This window comes from Tachysurus fulvidraco, chromosome 1, assembly GCF_022655615.1.
Source record: "Tachysurus fulvidraco isolate hzauxx_2018 chromosome 1, HZAU_PFXX_2.0, whole genome shotgun sequence".
Taxonomy (NCBI): Eukaryota; Metazoa; Chordata; class Actinopteri; order Siluriformes; family Bagridae; genus Tachysurus; species Tachysurus fulvidraco.
In genome coordinates, this window is record NC_062518.1 from 35286002 (window position 1) to 35302592 (window position 16591).

Genomic DNA, 16591 nt, shown 5'->3' on the forward strand with positions numbered 1-16591 from the left:
CACACCTTCAGAGGTCTTGTGTAGTCCTTTTGCCTGGACGCACAGAGGACACAATATTAGGCAGGTGGTTTTAATGTTATAGCTGATCAGTGTATATGCGGTATACACTCAAATCAAAACATTGCTCCACATACATAAAAATTAATTCATAAATGTAAATACTACAACAAATATATATAAAACACATGCTCAATTGTAAATGCAGTGTATCTAGTATTTAAAATGTTTTCCATTTACCAGAAGATGGCAGTATGTCTTTTCTTATTTCTCTTCATTAAGGAGTGAAGGCCTTTTATTGCACAGCATTTGCACATATATTGTACATTATGAAACGTATAAATTGTATTTACTTATACATACGTGTGTAATTTGTAATGCAATGAATAAGCATTGATCAGTTAGATATTTTAATACTTTGTTCTTAAGTTCAGTTGGAATGAAAGAATAATTGAAAAAGTGATGACATTGTGTGCAGCGATTATATGTGAAAAAATGTTAGTCCTGTCAAGTAGGTCTTAAGTCTGTAAGCTGTTACTGCACTTGATGTGTGATTGATATGGTATTAATCTGGTGGTTTCCTACCACCCACCTCTGCATATTGGCCCACCCTGAATGTGTGAATGCTATTCAGATGTGTGGCAATGAAAGGAGAATCTTTTTCCATCAGCACAGTGAAGAACTGCTTTCAGTATGAATGTTGAAATTTACAATCTTATCTTCAATCCAAATGTTATCTAGAATCTGACTGTATTTCTGTTTTGGTCTTAAAGATATAAAGAGGTGACTTCTAATCTGATAAGATATGGTTTGCATTTTCTGACATTCATGGTGATGATATGAGCTAAGGAACTATGAGCACATCAACAGTGTATCAGTCCACTGATAAACTTGCGATCGAGGTTATAGTCATAAATAACCAGCAGGCCTAAGAATCCATCACCTAAAAAAGTTTTATCTTGAACAGTGTAACCCAAACTAGCACGAATAATGTCAAATTTTTAATATCACTTTGAAAAACGGTAATATGATTCTACATGTTTGAAAAATATATTACTGGTTGTGGGAAGAGGGTTTGGTGGTTACTTTCTCCTCTTGGGCTGAGAGTTTGATAATTGCCTTTACCCTGTGTGTATAGAGCAAGCTATATGTAGGATAAGCAGTACAGAAAATTGGTGGATTTTATATATATATATATATATATATATATATATATATATATATATATATATATATATATATATATATAATTTCAGTAATAACAATCTCTTGCCTTGTCACCTGGTCTAAAATGCATAAAATTATAAATTAGGTTATACTCATTAAATATATTTGTGCCTCAATCACTTGCTGCATTTTGTGCAAGATGAGTGGGAGTGATGGGGAGAATGGTTTTCTATCAACTGTGAAAGCTGCACTGAAAGTTCTGAAGGTTTCTGTGTTAAAGAAACCGAGACGTCTTTTAATCAGGTAATATTTGGTTTGCATTTGCAAACATTCTTGATGGTGATATAAGTTCAGATTATAACAATAAAGGACAGGGATGCAAAATGCAAAAAATGCAACAAAAAAAGTAACAACGAAAAAATAATCAACTAACAACAATACATTTTTTTTGTTAAGAGCAGATTTATGTATTTATTTATTAGTATTTTTATTTAATTATTTTAGCAGACAATTCAGTTTGATTAGTGAGGAAGACTGAAAGATGGTTGCCAGATTGTCCTAAACCTGCAGTCTATTTGAGTTAAAAATGTACCCACTTCATTATACACCTTTCTGTAGATAGATTGTATATTAGCTGGACAATTCAATTTACATCTCTACTTGTATGCCTAGTATTAGCACAATGTTAACATCCAGGTTAGAAACTATAAACGATAATAATCTCAATCTGGCAACCCGGTGCCTGGTTGATGGGGAGTATGTAACATGTGTACACACTGTGAGCGGTTTTTCCTCACTTCACTGCAGACGGAGAGAGTACAGAGAATTGAACTTCAGTTTTTTTTAATCTTCTAAGACATAAAACTCTTTTTTTATGTTTTTTGCTGATGTGCTAAGATAAAAGTATTCGGATGAAAACAAACATTTTTATACAAAACCCCATGTGACGAATCGCTGAAGTTTGGCAAGCGGAAGTTGATGCCGTCTAAAAAAAAGTCAGAGACTGGGAAGGATTCTGTTGTTTGTCTTTAGAGAAGGACAAAAGATGGACACTCATATCAAAGAAGGACAACTTTATGTCCAGCACCAGAAGTTTGGAAAGGTAGGCTGTGTTTGTTTTCTTTTTTGTTTGTTTTTTTCACCTAATCACGTATTCATAAAGTAGGATGTTGTCAATTTGTGTTGTTTCTTGGGCTTTAAGTCTACAGTTAGAAAGTCTGATGGCACTAATAGGTTGTTTTGTCGTGATTGATCACGTCAAAGATCATATGACCTTTGTCTTACACGATTGCAACGTGTCGTGCAAATCAGTCAGCTGAACACTTTGTATGCACAGATGACCAGAGAACCATTTGAAGGACTGATATGAAAACTTCTCTCTTCCTCTGCCATGAGCCAGTCACATGCATGAAGAGCCTAGTCATGATCACTGGAGAAAACTTACACACTTGCTCAAATAATATGTTGAACTTCGCAAGATCAGTTGCTTAATTTATGTACTGTTCGTATAATGTATTCTAAAAAAAATTAATAATAGAACCACATGTGACTGGTAACCCCTCATATGCACCCAGATACACAGTCATCATCTACACAAGCTCTTACTCTACATGGAATGGAAAATGTGTAAGCTTGTTTCACCAGAAGTCCAAACCACAAGAGTAAGAAACTCAAGCAGTCCAGAGCGACCAACTATGACAATTTTATTTATACTACTTTAGACCAGTTTTTCTATTTTTGGCTTCCAGAATGAGTTTTTGGCGACTTACTCCCTGTAAAAAACGTAAGGAATACTAAGAATCTGAGCTGTTATAGTGAAAACTGACTGAAAACCTGTTTGTTTAAATTTTATTCCTCTTATACCACAGGTGTTTGACACCGCCAACAATTCTTTTTGTCTATTAAAAAAAATGTAATGTTCTTTTTTTTATTGTTATGTTAATGTTTGTTACATGGAATATATGCAAATTAAGTTATTTCCTGTTATTAGTTAGTTATGGCCTTGTCTATAAATAGCCAATATAAATAGCCATATATATAAATATGTATATATGTATGTGTATATATATATATACACACACACATACATACATATAGAAATTAGCATATCAACAATCATCTACCCGTAGTGTCTGTTGTTACTCCAGAGATAATAATGCATTGATAGAAACCTTTGAGTTGCTTTGGAATGAGAAATTACAAAATCTTGCCCAGAACTCTTATAACCTGCCAGATTCGTACATTCAGCAGTGCTATAGTATAAAATCAACATTGAGAGCAACATCTTTGTTTTATTTTAGATCCCAGTTTAAGGTGCTAGATAAACAGTAATATAATTAATGCTATTAAAGCAGAACCATATCTTTTAATTTGTTGACCGTGCTAATACAAAGCATGCATGCAGCAGTAATTCAGATAGATGCATATATTTTCACAATTTTTGTTGGCTTTTAGTTTATGCCAGATGTGCAGAATTTAAATTGAACAAATATGACAAATAATTGAAGGATCTGAATGTAAGAGTTTGGTGTATATGCTTAGGATTGCTTTTCACTAAACTCTCAGTAGAAAACAACAAATTCATCGAGCAGGTTTTTTATACACCATTCTAGCAGATTAGAATATAACCATTTAGAAATCGCATTAGTGTCATTTTTGCATGGAAACAAGGCAACATATTGATTGTTCTTACAATGCCAGTGTTGCCACCACATATTTCTCTAGTGCATGTGCTAATTAATACTGAGGTCATCCAGAAACATGTGCGTGCTCAGGAAGTTAATGTGGGTGGTACGTGTAAAAGGTCATGGAATCATGGTTTCATTCTTGAAAAAAAAACCTACCTCCAAATTTAAGGTGTTTGGGCTATTGATTTAAACCAAATTTGTAAACGGTATCTTTAATTGTCTATCTTGTGTTGGGAATCATAGTTGGAGTCGATGTAAATATTTATTATGTGTATCTTAAAAAATTATAATTTGACTTTAAGCTTCTTTTGACTTTAAGTAGCTCAACACCGACTAATATTCTTTAAGACATTCTGCTACTGTAGGAGGCTACCACAGACTGTATTTGACCTTTAGGATCAAAGTGTCTGTGTGTGTGTGTGTGTGTGTGTGTGTGTGTGTGTGGGTTTGTACTAGACAGCATTTAAGGCCTTGACAATTTTTTCTGTCTCAAGACTCACGTTTGTATAACAAGAAGTCCAGAAGGATGTTGTTTTTACCTCAGTACCCTGGGTCTGGGACAGTTATGAATGTACTAAGAATAGAGAAGAGACGATACACCGTTTATGACAGTCTTTTACCAAATGAGGAAGTGTAGATTTGTGATCAAGTGATTGAGCTGTGCTTTAATAACCGCCTTCAGTAGAATTTCTTTACAGTAGTGTACAGTTTTTTGACTTTTTCCTCAAATTCTAGATAGAGTACAAACAGAAATGCATGCAAACACACACCTACAGTACATGTCATTTATACCTCTGAGGTGAAGAACTGATACCAACATGATCCAGAATAGAATGTGCTGTCTTTCCGCTTGAGTAACCTACTTCTCTGAGTTTTAGACACAAACCTCAGAGCAGCAGCAGCACTAAGAGACAGAACTACAAGACATCGAATACACATTTTGGGGCTTTTTGAGTATATGTAAATTGCACCACAACAGTCTATAACAAACACAATATAAACCTCTTATTACTCATTATATTCGTCATGACTGATTAAGATTTCAGCCAACTTCAACTTTTTTTTTTCTTTCCCCAAAGCCATTTTGTCATGTTTTTTGTTTCCTTATATAAGGACGTTGTAGTTCATTTTTAATTAGGATGGTGAGAGTAACATTGCTTTCTAGTGTCTAAACTGAAAGCTTCCTACAGAACAATGTTTATAGTTAATCATTAACCTTAACAACTAGCTGGGTAATAAGTGTACGATGAAGTATACGTGTTACAAATGTCACGGTAAATATCATGTACACATCTTTTGATTGTGTTTTTAAATTTTTTTTATGCTCAAGTTTTAACGTTACAATTTGTACTTATGGTTCTAGTTGACGTGTATAATCAATATGTGATCTTTACAGTCCTAGCCTACTATCTGGCCTAAAGAGAAAGGTGTGTGTAACTACCACGCTTTTGTTACGCTTCTGATAAGACATGGACGCAGATTTGAGGAAGTCACTCTCTCTTGCCTTATTTGCATAAGTTCCATCCGGTGTAATATATTCCATTAACCGGCTCTTACCTTATATGGTGCTGGAGTTGTAACTGTACTGAAATCACCTCTTAAAATTTGATGTTTTTCGTAATTACAGCTTCTTGGATTTGATGAGCTGGGTTTGATTTTTGTTTCACTTCTCTTTGGTGTTTGGTTGAGTGGATTTTAGATCAGTCTCTGCGTGCTTTTGATTGAAAATATGCATTACTATGACATCCAAGAAAACGAATATACTTTGTCTACACTTGTCTCAAGTGATATTTTGTGTGAGGTGGCAGGAAAACCTTTTTTCCGCTCCGTCATGTCTCTCCACCATTGTTGAACTTCCCATTCCAGATTTAGTCCTATTTGCTGTTAAAATAAGCTCAACTTGTCTAGCAAGGGTTTTCACTAGATTTTGGAGCATGGCTGTGGGAATTTGTGATCATTCAGCTACAAGAGCATTAGTGTTGTCAGACTGGGTGAGGATGTCTGGGGTGGTCGGTTTCAAATTCATCTTAAAGGTGTTCAGTGGGGATAAGGTCAGGGCTCTGTACCTGACACTCAAGTCTTTCTACACCAAACTTGGCACATCCTGTGTTCATCATGCTCGCTTTGTGAACAGGAGCTTTGTTATGCTGAAACATGTTTAGCCTTTCAAGTGAAGGGATTTTGTAAAGCGCTTCCAAATTGATGGCTACAGTTTGGGGAAGAACCACATATGAGTTTGATCGTCAGATTTAGAATTTGATTAGCCTCAATCAAAATAATTAAAAAAACTCTTCATATTTAGGGCTAATTTTTTAAGAAAGAAGAAAAAAGAAATCAATTCAAATACTTGCTTAGTTTTTTTTTGTTTGTTTGTTTGTTGTTGTTTTTTTACAAATGCTGACAATGTCTGATCTCAAATTGATTCTTGCTCCATCAAAGGTAAAGCAGAATTTGTAGTCTGTTATTAAAGGCCTTGTTAATGCCTTATGGAAATTTGAGTCCGAATCTGAGATGTGCGTGTTCGTCTCGAGCTGAGGAGAGACGCATTGTGGCGCCTGTCTGTAGGTTTTTGTGAATCATAGATGTGGCTCAGTGTATTATGCGCTTTTTTTTACGTTACTTACCGTGCTAGAAATCACAACACGGCATAATACAAGTTATTATAACATTTTATTTATTATCAACTTCTTAGTTATTTGCATGTTTGTCTGGTCACTTGAACTGACTTGGTTTAATCCAAAACTTAATCATTCAAAACAAGTTGCATGTTAACTTGGACTTCAAGTGCTATGTTTGTTGTTGTTGTTGTTGTTATTATTATTATTATTATTATTATTATTATTATTATTATTATTATTATTATTATTATTATTATTATTATACACATTTAAATAAGCAGGTTAATATTTGAATGGTTGGATTATGTTTATAAATCCGTACGTAGGGGATCTGGTCAAAAATGTGAATGCTGAAAAGAAGAAATAGATTTATTCTGTTGCATCTGACCTGAAACTTTCACCTACACACTGCAACAGTATATAATATATAAATATATGTGTGTGATCTATATCATGGTTGCAGTGTGTAGGGGTGTGTGTGTGTGTGTGTGTGTGTGTGTATGTATGTATGTATGTGTGTGTATATATATATATAATATTATATACTGTATATGCGAGAGAGATTATATAGACAGGGATTAACTGACTGTAGTATTACGTCAGTTATGAACTTTATGGTGTCTATAAAACATACCTCATAATACAATAATAATGAAAGGATGTTTGTTTCTTGATATACTGTATATAAAGCTGTATATAAAGCTGTTATATCAAGCTAATAAACAATTCCAGTGATGAATTCCAGACAACACTTAGAACTGTGCAGAGGTGTGTTAAGGGAAACATCAGCACAGAATTCTTCATATATAATATTAGTAAATAACTCAATAAAAGCAGTTTTCAGTTTCTATTTCACTCGCTTTACCCTGGAGACATAACCTACGACAATGGGATATACAAAGGCATTGTGTTACAGATGAATCTTAAACTGTGATTAATCTCCAGTTTATAAGGCTAGAGGTTATTTGGTATTATTATTATTATTATTATTATTATTATTATTATTATTATTATTATTATTATTATTATTATTATTATTATTTGTGGTTTATGATTTACATGCTTACACAGATTGTGCCTATTGTGCAAGTCCTTTTTTAAAGAAAGTGTCAGTAGTTAGCTGTGTATTTTCTGTGGGTCACTTGATCTGATTTAATTGATTCTTTTTTTCACATATCTACAGTACACTATATAGACAAAGTCTTACTGATTTAAAGACATACACAAGAGTTTTTATGTCTTTACATTTAGGGAGTCTTCACATCAGCTTCTGGTTTGCTCTGGATAAATCAAAGGCATATTCGGAAGCCTCTGTAGTATGAAATTGGTTTTCACTGTGGCGCTTTTGGAAAGAAGGTGCAGATGAGTTTTGCAGATGGAGATCTGCTGATTTTCAGTACACCTGCAGTGTGTTGGAGGAAGCAAAGCACACTGGGTAATCCCACACATTTCCTTTTTGCTGCACTGGCAGATGCACATGTACATTATAGATTATTAAAGCAGATTTGTTGCTCCCTAATAAGTGTGTGTGTGTGTGTGTGTGTGTGTGTGTGTGTGGTTTTAAAAGGTTTTCCTGTTCAAGTCCATTGTCCTATTTAAGCAGTGTGATCCTCACTTGCCACATATGTACTTGTAACAGTTATTTGTTCAGGTATTTCATATCTTTACTGTCAGAACCTTAGAACTGCACAACACTTTGTTTGCTTAGCAGCAATGAAGTCACAGGAAGTACACAGTTGTGGAATATGACTTGTAGTAACGCAACCGGATGCCTGCTTTGACCTTGTCCTTCATAAGGTCTAGTGTGACTTGACTCGATGTGTGATTTTGCAATAATGTAATGTACACTTTAAGGGAGAATTTGAGTTCAGTGTTCCTCAGCACTAGAGTTTGATTATCACATTTATAATAAATCTGTTGACACTTGCATTTCTGTAACACATCTGTCTATCTGTCTTCATAGCTTTCTTTGCAGTAATGAGCCAGCTTTGAAATGGAGATTGAATGGAGACTCTTTTTGATATTCTAGAAGGCTGTAATATGTAAATAATCTTTCTAGGATGACTGTATAATTGTGCTGTATTTATTTGTCACAATACACTTTTTTTTTGCGAATCATATCACAATATCTCAGGTTTTATCAAGGGATAGATAGATAGATAGATAGATAGACAGACAGACAGACAGACATTTCGTTTTCAATAAAAATTTTTTTTTTTTTTAAATGCAAACCAATTTATAGTGATGCACATTGTGTACGTATTGTTTGTTCAACTGTGTTCATATTAAGATCTGATTTCCATACTGATAATCCCTATTTCATACAAACTAGTTATTTTTTTCTTTGGCCATTCTGGAAAAAAAAAAAATTTTTCTGCGCTATTAATACATTGTCACCTGTGCAGCTTTAAATGCGGTTACTCGGAAAAGTAACATTGCTCATTCTGACTCTGAAAGTCTGTATTTGCTGTCTGATTAGATGTCTTCAGGTTATTATTGCTTTATTTTTTCCCTTCTAAACTGGAAATGAAGCTTTCATTGTTAAAGGCACTTTTTTTGAAGATTTTGCTGCTGTCTCAAAGGCACACTTTCTTTCTGTAAAAACTACATTTATCTTACTTTTTTCCTTTCTTTGAAACTACTTTAGTCAGAAATAGTCAGAAACAGAGTAAAGCTAGAAAGTGATTAGAGACTGTGGTGGAAAGTAAAGGGATGTGGTAGCCTAGTGGTTAAGGTGCTGGACTACCAATCAGGGGGTTGTGACTTCATTTCTCATGTTCACCAGGCTGCAACTGCTGGGCCCCTGAGAAAGACCCTTAACCTCAACTGCTCTTTTGTATAAAATGAGATAAAATATAAGTCACTCTGGATAAGGGTGTCGCTAAATGCTGGAAATGTAAATGTAAGGTGAGCATATACAAAACACAAAGTGTGTTAAAGGTACTGTGTCAGACCGCACCACATAGGTGAATATGCAAATGCAGATTACAATGTGTTGAGCTATATTGCTGTTTTATTTTAACTAACACACACACACACACACACACACACACACACACACACACACACACTAGTGTCCTTGGTCACTTTGTTTATTCACACAAGCGCCCAGCTTTCCTTATCTCTTTTGTATATCTGTTATACAGACCTTCATAGTCTCTGGCAGTATATTTCCTTGTAACCTCAGCGTAGGCACTGAATAAAGATGCCTTGATGTGTTCGTAAGAAAGCTCTCTTATGGGTTTGATGCCAAACAGAGAGGATATTTGGGAGGCAGAAAAGATGAAATGATGTACTATCTAGCCTCAGGTCTTGGTGAATAAAAGGCAACTCTTCAGTTCAAATGAATCGTCTTGCATGCAGCAGCAAGCTTAACATTCGTGACCCTTTGTTTGATCTTCTATTCAAGAGCATTATGACTCTCTTCCTCCTCCACCCAAACAATGGCTTTATAGACTGTGTCTGTTTAAGTGGTGAAATTTTTAAAGCTTTTTGTGTGTGTACATCTCTGACTATGCCAAGACCCATTTAAAGTACCTGGCATTCCCCCAAGACCTTCTGCCCTTGCTTACTGACAAACTGTATCGAATAACCATCTCGTCATCTCTTTTTCATGCATCAATTTTAATCTATTTTCAGAAATGGAAGAAGAACTGGTTCGTGCTATATCCTGCGAGTCAGAACGGCATTGCCCGACTCGAGTTCTATGACTCTGCAGGTTCTGGCCCCGAAAAACTCAGCACAAAAAAACTAGACAAAAAGATCATCCGCCTGTCAGAGTGCATCAGCATTCTTCCTGCTCTCACTGAAAACTGTCCTAAAGAGAACATGTCCGCCTTCTGTGTGGAGACCAACGACAAGACGCATGTGTTTGCAGCTGAAAAGCAAGTCACTAGCGAGTGGGTAGAGAAGATGTGTGAGATCGCCTTTCAGGTGAGACATCATCAGCCAAGATGAACTGTTATTACTAATATGACTCTCACATGGCTTGTCCCTTTATTTCACTGTCATCCAATATGACCTTTGATAATGTCAAAGTGTTTCAGCTAAGGATAGAAAATTGTATCTTAATGGAAATTAAAAAAAAATTAAGCCTGTGTTCACAGATCAGGTTTTAGCAACCTCGTGCCCAGTCGGCCTGGGATCGGCTCTGGATCCACTGCAACCCTGTCCAGCGTAAAATTGTTACTGAAGATAGACAAATGAGAGATACAGATATTTAATTAATGATTTAAGCGCTGAGGCTTAAATAAGAGTAAATAATTAAGATCACGTAGATAATTATAAAGAATTAAAGTGCACTAACTGCGACCTTGTCTCAGTTTGTTTGTGTTTGCGGACAGAATGAACTGGGAATGTCTAGGCATGTTCCGGATACATGCTGGGAATTTCCAAAGGCAAAAGGGAATTTGAGCTTTTATGGGAATTAGAAGGGCAACTCTGCACATTCAGCATCTCTCTTTCTTTCTCTTTCTCACTGTAACTCACTTTCTCTCACATTGTCTTTCAGGGAGGGGCTGGACCTTTCAGTAATACGGACTCGAATGGACAACAGGATCTTAAGATGTCTGAGAACTTGATCTATTACTCCAGAGAGGAAGGTAACAAAGTACATTCATATAAATTGCATGTTTTAATATTCTTTTTTTTTTTAAGCACTGTAAATAACTTACTCTGAAGAGTCGAGGAGAGCAGAATATTTGTTTGAAATTCAGCGAGTGTGTTTTTCTGATGTTACATAATGACCTTATTCAGTAGAGGTATGTTTTTTTTTTGTGCGTTTTTGTTGTTGTTGTAATGTAGAAGCCATTCCATTATACTCCATTGTATTCTGCCATGGCTGTGTGTGCTTTGGGAGTGTAGTCGTCATCAAGGCAGGAGACAGAGATATGAATTCTATATGTCTCTGGTACACAAGATCCTAAACAAGGAGGCTTTGTGACATCACTTCCTGTATGATTTTGGTGGTAGAAAAATAATCTGATCTGTGTCTTAAACTATAATAATGGAGGTGAAAAGGCAAATCAGACTTGATACTACATATAGAGGACACTTCCTCTGGTCACATGTTAGGCACACAGTTCTGGAAAAATGTGGCTTTTAATGTGTTTACACAAGAGAGTATAGAGGAGAGCTGCTTCCTTACTGTGACAGGAATGACACACACACACACACACACACACACACACACAATGCTGTCTTTGAAAAGCCAGGCTGCCTTGGTCGCCAGTAGTTAAACATGACTGAGTTTAACAAGAAATAAATAAATAAATATAAATAAAAGATATTAAGCATTGGAGAGATGGAGAGAGAAAGAGAGCGAGGTGGGGAGAAAGAGAAACAGAGAGGGAGACAGAGAGACATATTGATAGGAAATTTGGAGGTTATTATAGAGGCCAATAATACTTCTGTTTTTCATAAAAGCACCTGTGACTTCCTCAAAGAGACTGTGTGCATCTGTGAGTGAGCACAGACATTAAGAGGCTTGTGACCTGGCATTCTTGCCATACTCAGTCATATCTTCAGTGCCTGGGTGTGTAGCAGTACTGGTTGTGTTTGCCACCAGCTATTATTAAACAGCTGATTTGAATAATCAAACCTGCTCGTTTATAGCTCAATAGTAGCCTGATGATGTTAAGTAGCACCATGTCTGTTCTATAGCACTAACAGTCAGTTTTACAAATGTCTACTGGCCTATCAAGAGTTTGAGTTCTGAAATGAAGGTATCTGTAAGCCAGACCCTGATGAGCTTAAATGGATGCTCAGTAGTTGGACTGATGATCAGAAGGTTGTCAGTCCGAATCCCAGGACCAGCTATCTGCCACTGCTGGGCCCCTGAACAAGGCCCCTAACCCTCAATAGCTCCGTTGTATAAATGAGGTAAATGTAAGTATCTATAAGATTCGTAAGTCATATACAGTGGACCAGCCGTTGAGGGTGTTAGATGTGTCTGTCTGTTTGTCAGCTTCATGTTCTCATTACAGCATGAAATGCTTTAAATGTATGAAAAGCAGTGTTATTTTTCTACCACCCTTAAGACAACCTGAAATATCTTTTTCAAACTAAGCTTGTAAATGTCGGCACATTATTCAATACACTTCTGATTCGAATTTTTGATCTGTATTCATCTCTGATTTTTATACAGTATATGTACTGTATATGAACTTACTTTTCTCTCATTGTAAATAACTAACAGACAGAGCGGGTCTGAACAAACATATTGTACCTGTTGTACTTTACAGTCAGTGAATTCTGGGTGAGTGTCCAAAGAACAGACGCATCCGATCGTTGTGGTCTCCTTGGGAATTACTGGCTTAAAGCAGATGGAGAGAGCCTGATATTGAAGGAGCCTATGATGAAGAAGAACTTGCTGGTGTGGCCATACAAACTGCTGCGTCGCTATGGCAGGGATCGAGTGAGTTCTTATTTTATTGACTTAAACAGAATACGGACCAATCCGTTGCTTATATTTGCACAAGGCCTTGACACCCACACACGTTACTAAATTAAGTGTTATTACTAGTTATACTTTTGTGGTTGTTCGCAGCATGCATTTTTGGTGACAGCTACCCTTTTACCAAATGCAGGAACTTGAGGCCACTGTTGTTTCCATCTCTGCTTCCTGTCATTACCATAGAAACCGGTTTGATACAGGAAACTAGTCTTCCTTTCTCCCTCAAGTGTGGGCAGGGTGACAGGTCTAAGGTGACTGGAATGAAACTTATCGTCTCTATCACAGACCTAAATAGACCTTTGCAATTTCTCCTAGGCAGGCCAGATTACATTTTATTCGTATAATAACTTGTTCTCTAGAAAGGCTTGTCTACAGTTTCAGTGCTGCAGCACAAAGACATACAGCATTAAAGTGCCCCTGTTTAACACCGCCTGGATGACAGATGAATATTGTATATATTGTTTTGTTCGAAAGATATAGACCGTTAAATGAAAAATCTATAGTTACTTGGTTAAGATAATTTAATAGTTGGCATTAACATTGGTTAGCATAAACAATGTTAATTGTTTCTAATGTTTGGTGCAGGTTATGTTCTCATTTGAGGCTGGGCGCCGATGTGAGTCTGGCCCAGGCAACTTCACCTTTGACACAAAGCAGGGGAATGAGATCTTCCAGATTGTGGAGAGTGCCATTCGGGAGCAGAAAGCTCAGGCTGAGGAACAGCAATGCTCATCCTTTGATGGGGACTGTCCTGCTCTGCAACAGATCCGGGTTGCCATTGCTGAGGGAATCGGCCGAGAGACCGATGGAGACTCTGGTGGAAGTAAACCTGGATCTGCTGATGGAATCATCGGCCGAAGGGATGGAGACGGTAAATATCTTAAGGGTCGCACCTTACCAGAGCCTCCAGTTCCTGTTCCAAGCACACCACCTCGTGGGCCAAAAAGTATATTGGACGATCAAGTAAATTTGTACTCTGAACCTGCTGACTCTGTCCGTCTGCCCAGTGTTTTGGGGGAATGTCTTTATTCTGACCCTGTAGACAGCATTAAACCAACATTGCACAACCCAAGGCATCATCCACTTGGTGATGAAGGTGGAGGTGGCAAGCACGAACCATTTTATGCAGATCTCTATGACCGAGTGACTCTTGACCTGACACCAAGAATAGGAACACTGGGACTTGAACACCGAAACAGGCGTCCTGCTGAAGTAACTCGGGCAGAACACATCTATGACGAGCCTGAAGGAAGAGCAGGTCCTCCAGGAATCCAGACAATCACCAGTCTATACGATGAGGCACGGCTGGAAAATCAGTCCTGGAAATCCAGGGGAGTTGAGGAACCTCAGGGCCATGAAGTAACTTACAATCCAAATACAGAAGATTATGGTGTGCCTCCTTTTGGTAAAACAACATCACCACCAGCTGTGGCCAAACCTAAAGGTCCCAAGCCTCTCACAGCACCCAAACCAGGGAAGGGAGCAAAGAAGAAAGAGCCTCCTCCACTGCCCCAAGGTAAAACTGGAGCTAACCTGAACAACAACAATAGCAGCAGTATCTATTATTCTGCTGGTGAAGTGTTTGGAAATGGTGGAATTGGTGGAGGAAAAGTAGAGAAGCATGCTGAAATATATAGTAAAGTGTCTAAGACTAAGCCCCCAGCGACAGCATGGCACGCTTCCATGCGCCCTCCAGACATCATCTATGACAACTTGGGTGATATCTGATTGGATTCTGCATGCCTTTTCCAGCAGTCTGAATTAACTCTTTAGATGTTGTCTTTAGAAACCTTTTTCTAGAGTTTTGAAATGGTCACACACTTTCTGGGGACTTCTTCTGGGGCCACTGTAATATCTGGGATTACTACAGTAACTGGAAATACAGAAAAAGTGTGCAGGTTAGTGTCATAGACAATCCTCTGTGATCGATTATCATTGATACAAAGTTCTTTTCTTTAGGAAGGCAATGAAACTACAACATTTGCAGAATTTAAATGTGCTGTCTAAAACACATTTCTTGTATGTGAGTTACTCACATGGTCTTATACTATGTCAATTTTGCACATATTTGCCCAGTTTCTCCTTCTTAGTGAATCTTACTGAGTCTGTGACTTGTATATTAGAGGCTTGCAAAGCCCTTAAATAACAGAAATTGAAACTGCCAGACAAGGGAATCTGCTGTTGTCTTTCAATGCCAATTCACCCTGGATGGTCAAAGATGATAGACTATATGGACAATTAATGCAAAAATCTACATTTTCTTTCTATTAAGATTTTAAATGTAGCAATTTACTAATCATCTGCTATTTGTATGTGTGGGAGTAAGTCAAAGACAGCTGTGCTGTTGATATGTGATGATAATAAAAAGATTTTTCAGAACCTCCTAGCACTTTCTATTCCAAGAAAAATCTGTTTGTCTTAAAACTGTTTTTGTTGTTATCTCAGGAGACGGCAAAGACTGAAAATCATCCCAAAAACTCCTTTTTACGCTTTCTCATTGTCTCCTATTTACTCCCCTATTGTGTCCTCCTGAAATGGCTATTGAGGAATGTCAGAAAAGATAACACACAGACTGATGCCTAGTGAATATTAACCATCTGTACAAAAAAAGTGCTTGAATTTAAATGGCTAGAATGCTGGCTAAGTTAATTTGTGTCTGCTTGGCTCTGTCTGAAGGTACAGGCTGTTCCTAGTCCTGTTTTTTTCCTCTCATTCACCCCTTCACTCTTTCCTTTTTGCTCTCCCCTTCTCTGTCTTCAATGTTTTTCTTCAATGACCACCCTCTTGGCTTGCTAGATTCAGATCTATTCATCATGCTGTGCTGCATTTTTAGTATGCTGTTTTCTTAAACTAAAAAGAAGGCAGTACCATGTCCTTCATAGTATTGCGTAAAAAATTAAAAAAAAAAAACATTTGGGTTCATTCTGTAAAAGTACCAAATGATTCCAATAAAAAATTAATCTGTGCTTACAGGTATACATATGCATCTTTCTACTTCCTTTAAGTATTTTCAAGGAGGGGGGGGGGGGTTGTATACAAGCTGGTCCGTCACACAGCGCCATGCACGTTCACACACTAGGGACAATTTAGCATAGCCCGTTAACCTATTGGCATGTTTGGAAGTGGGAAGAGAACTTGAAAATCAAGTTGAAAGCACTTTCTGGCATCTTGGCAAAATCAAAAGTGTCTGGGGGGAAAAAAGATAACCTCCAATCACAAATTCTTTTAATAGTCTTCATTTAATTTGTGAGATTTTTATTGGCATTTCCCAGTATATAAAAAAGGTTTGCACTGGGGATATATTTTTCATCTTGCTTGACTTCTCCTTTTCTAGAATGTACAGTTTCTGTTTTCATTTCACCCTCTTTTGTATGCCTGAATAACCATACGGGAAAAAGAAAAAACAGAAGTGTGCCCTGTTCTCTGAAGTGTACAGCAGAAGTACTTTTGGTACATAAAATGCCAATGAGAGTCAAATTATATTAAACTTTCTCTAATGTTTTATTTGAACTCATATATTTGACTGTTGAATGTAAAGATATGTGGAGGGTTCATATTACATATAAGTCATGCTGATAGGAAATTCCATAAGTGAAAACTGGAAAGCTGAAAAATCTATTACTGCCAAAAACTAATCATTTACTATTTATGGAAACAGAATCAGTCTT

General features: G+C 36.9%; 1 protein-coding gene across 1 annotated transcript; it reads left to right on the plus strand.

Moving 5' to 3' along the window:
• Positions 1-1923: 1923 nt before the first annotated feature.
• dok1b (docking protein 1b) lies at positions 1924-15302 on the plus strand. Its single transcript, XM_027142741.2, has 5 exons — positions 1924-2266; positions 10109-10402; positions 10980-11070; positions 12712-12884; positions 13509-15302. Exons 1-5 carry the CDS (start codon positions 2210-2212, stop codon positions 14649-14651), a joined length of 1758 nt encoding a protein of 585 aa, XP_026998542.2. The 5' UTR covers positions 1924-2209; the 3' UTR covers positions 14652-15302.
• Positions 15303-16591: the final 1289 nt, after the last annotated feature.

Coding starts and splice junctions, on each gene's coding strand:
- dok1b (XM_027142741.2), top strand. CDS start 2,210: ATGGACACTCATATCAAAGAAGGACAACTTTATGTCCAGCACCAGAAG. Junction 10,403..10,979: donor TGTGTGAGATCGCCTTTCAG/GTGAGACATCAT, acceptor ATTGTCTTTCAG/GGAGGGGCTGGACCTTTCAG. Junction 12,885..13,508: donor GTCGCTATGGCAGGGATCGA/GTGAGTTCTTAT, acceptor TGTTTGGTGCAG/GTTATGTTCTCATTTGAGGC.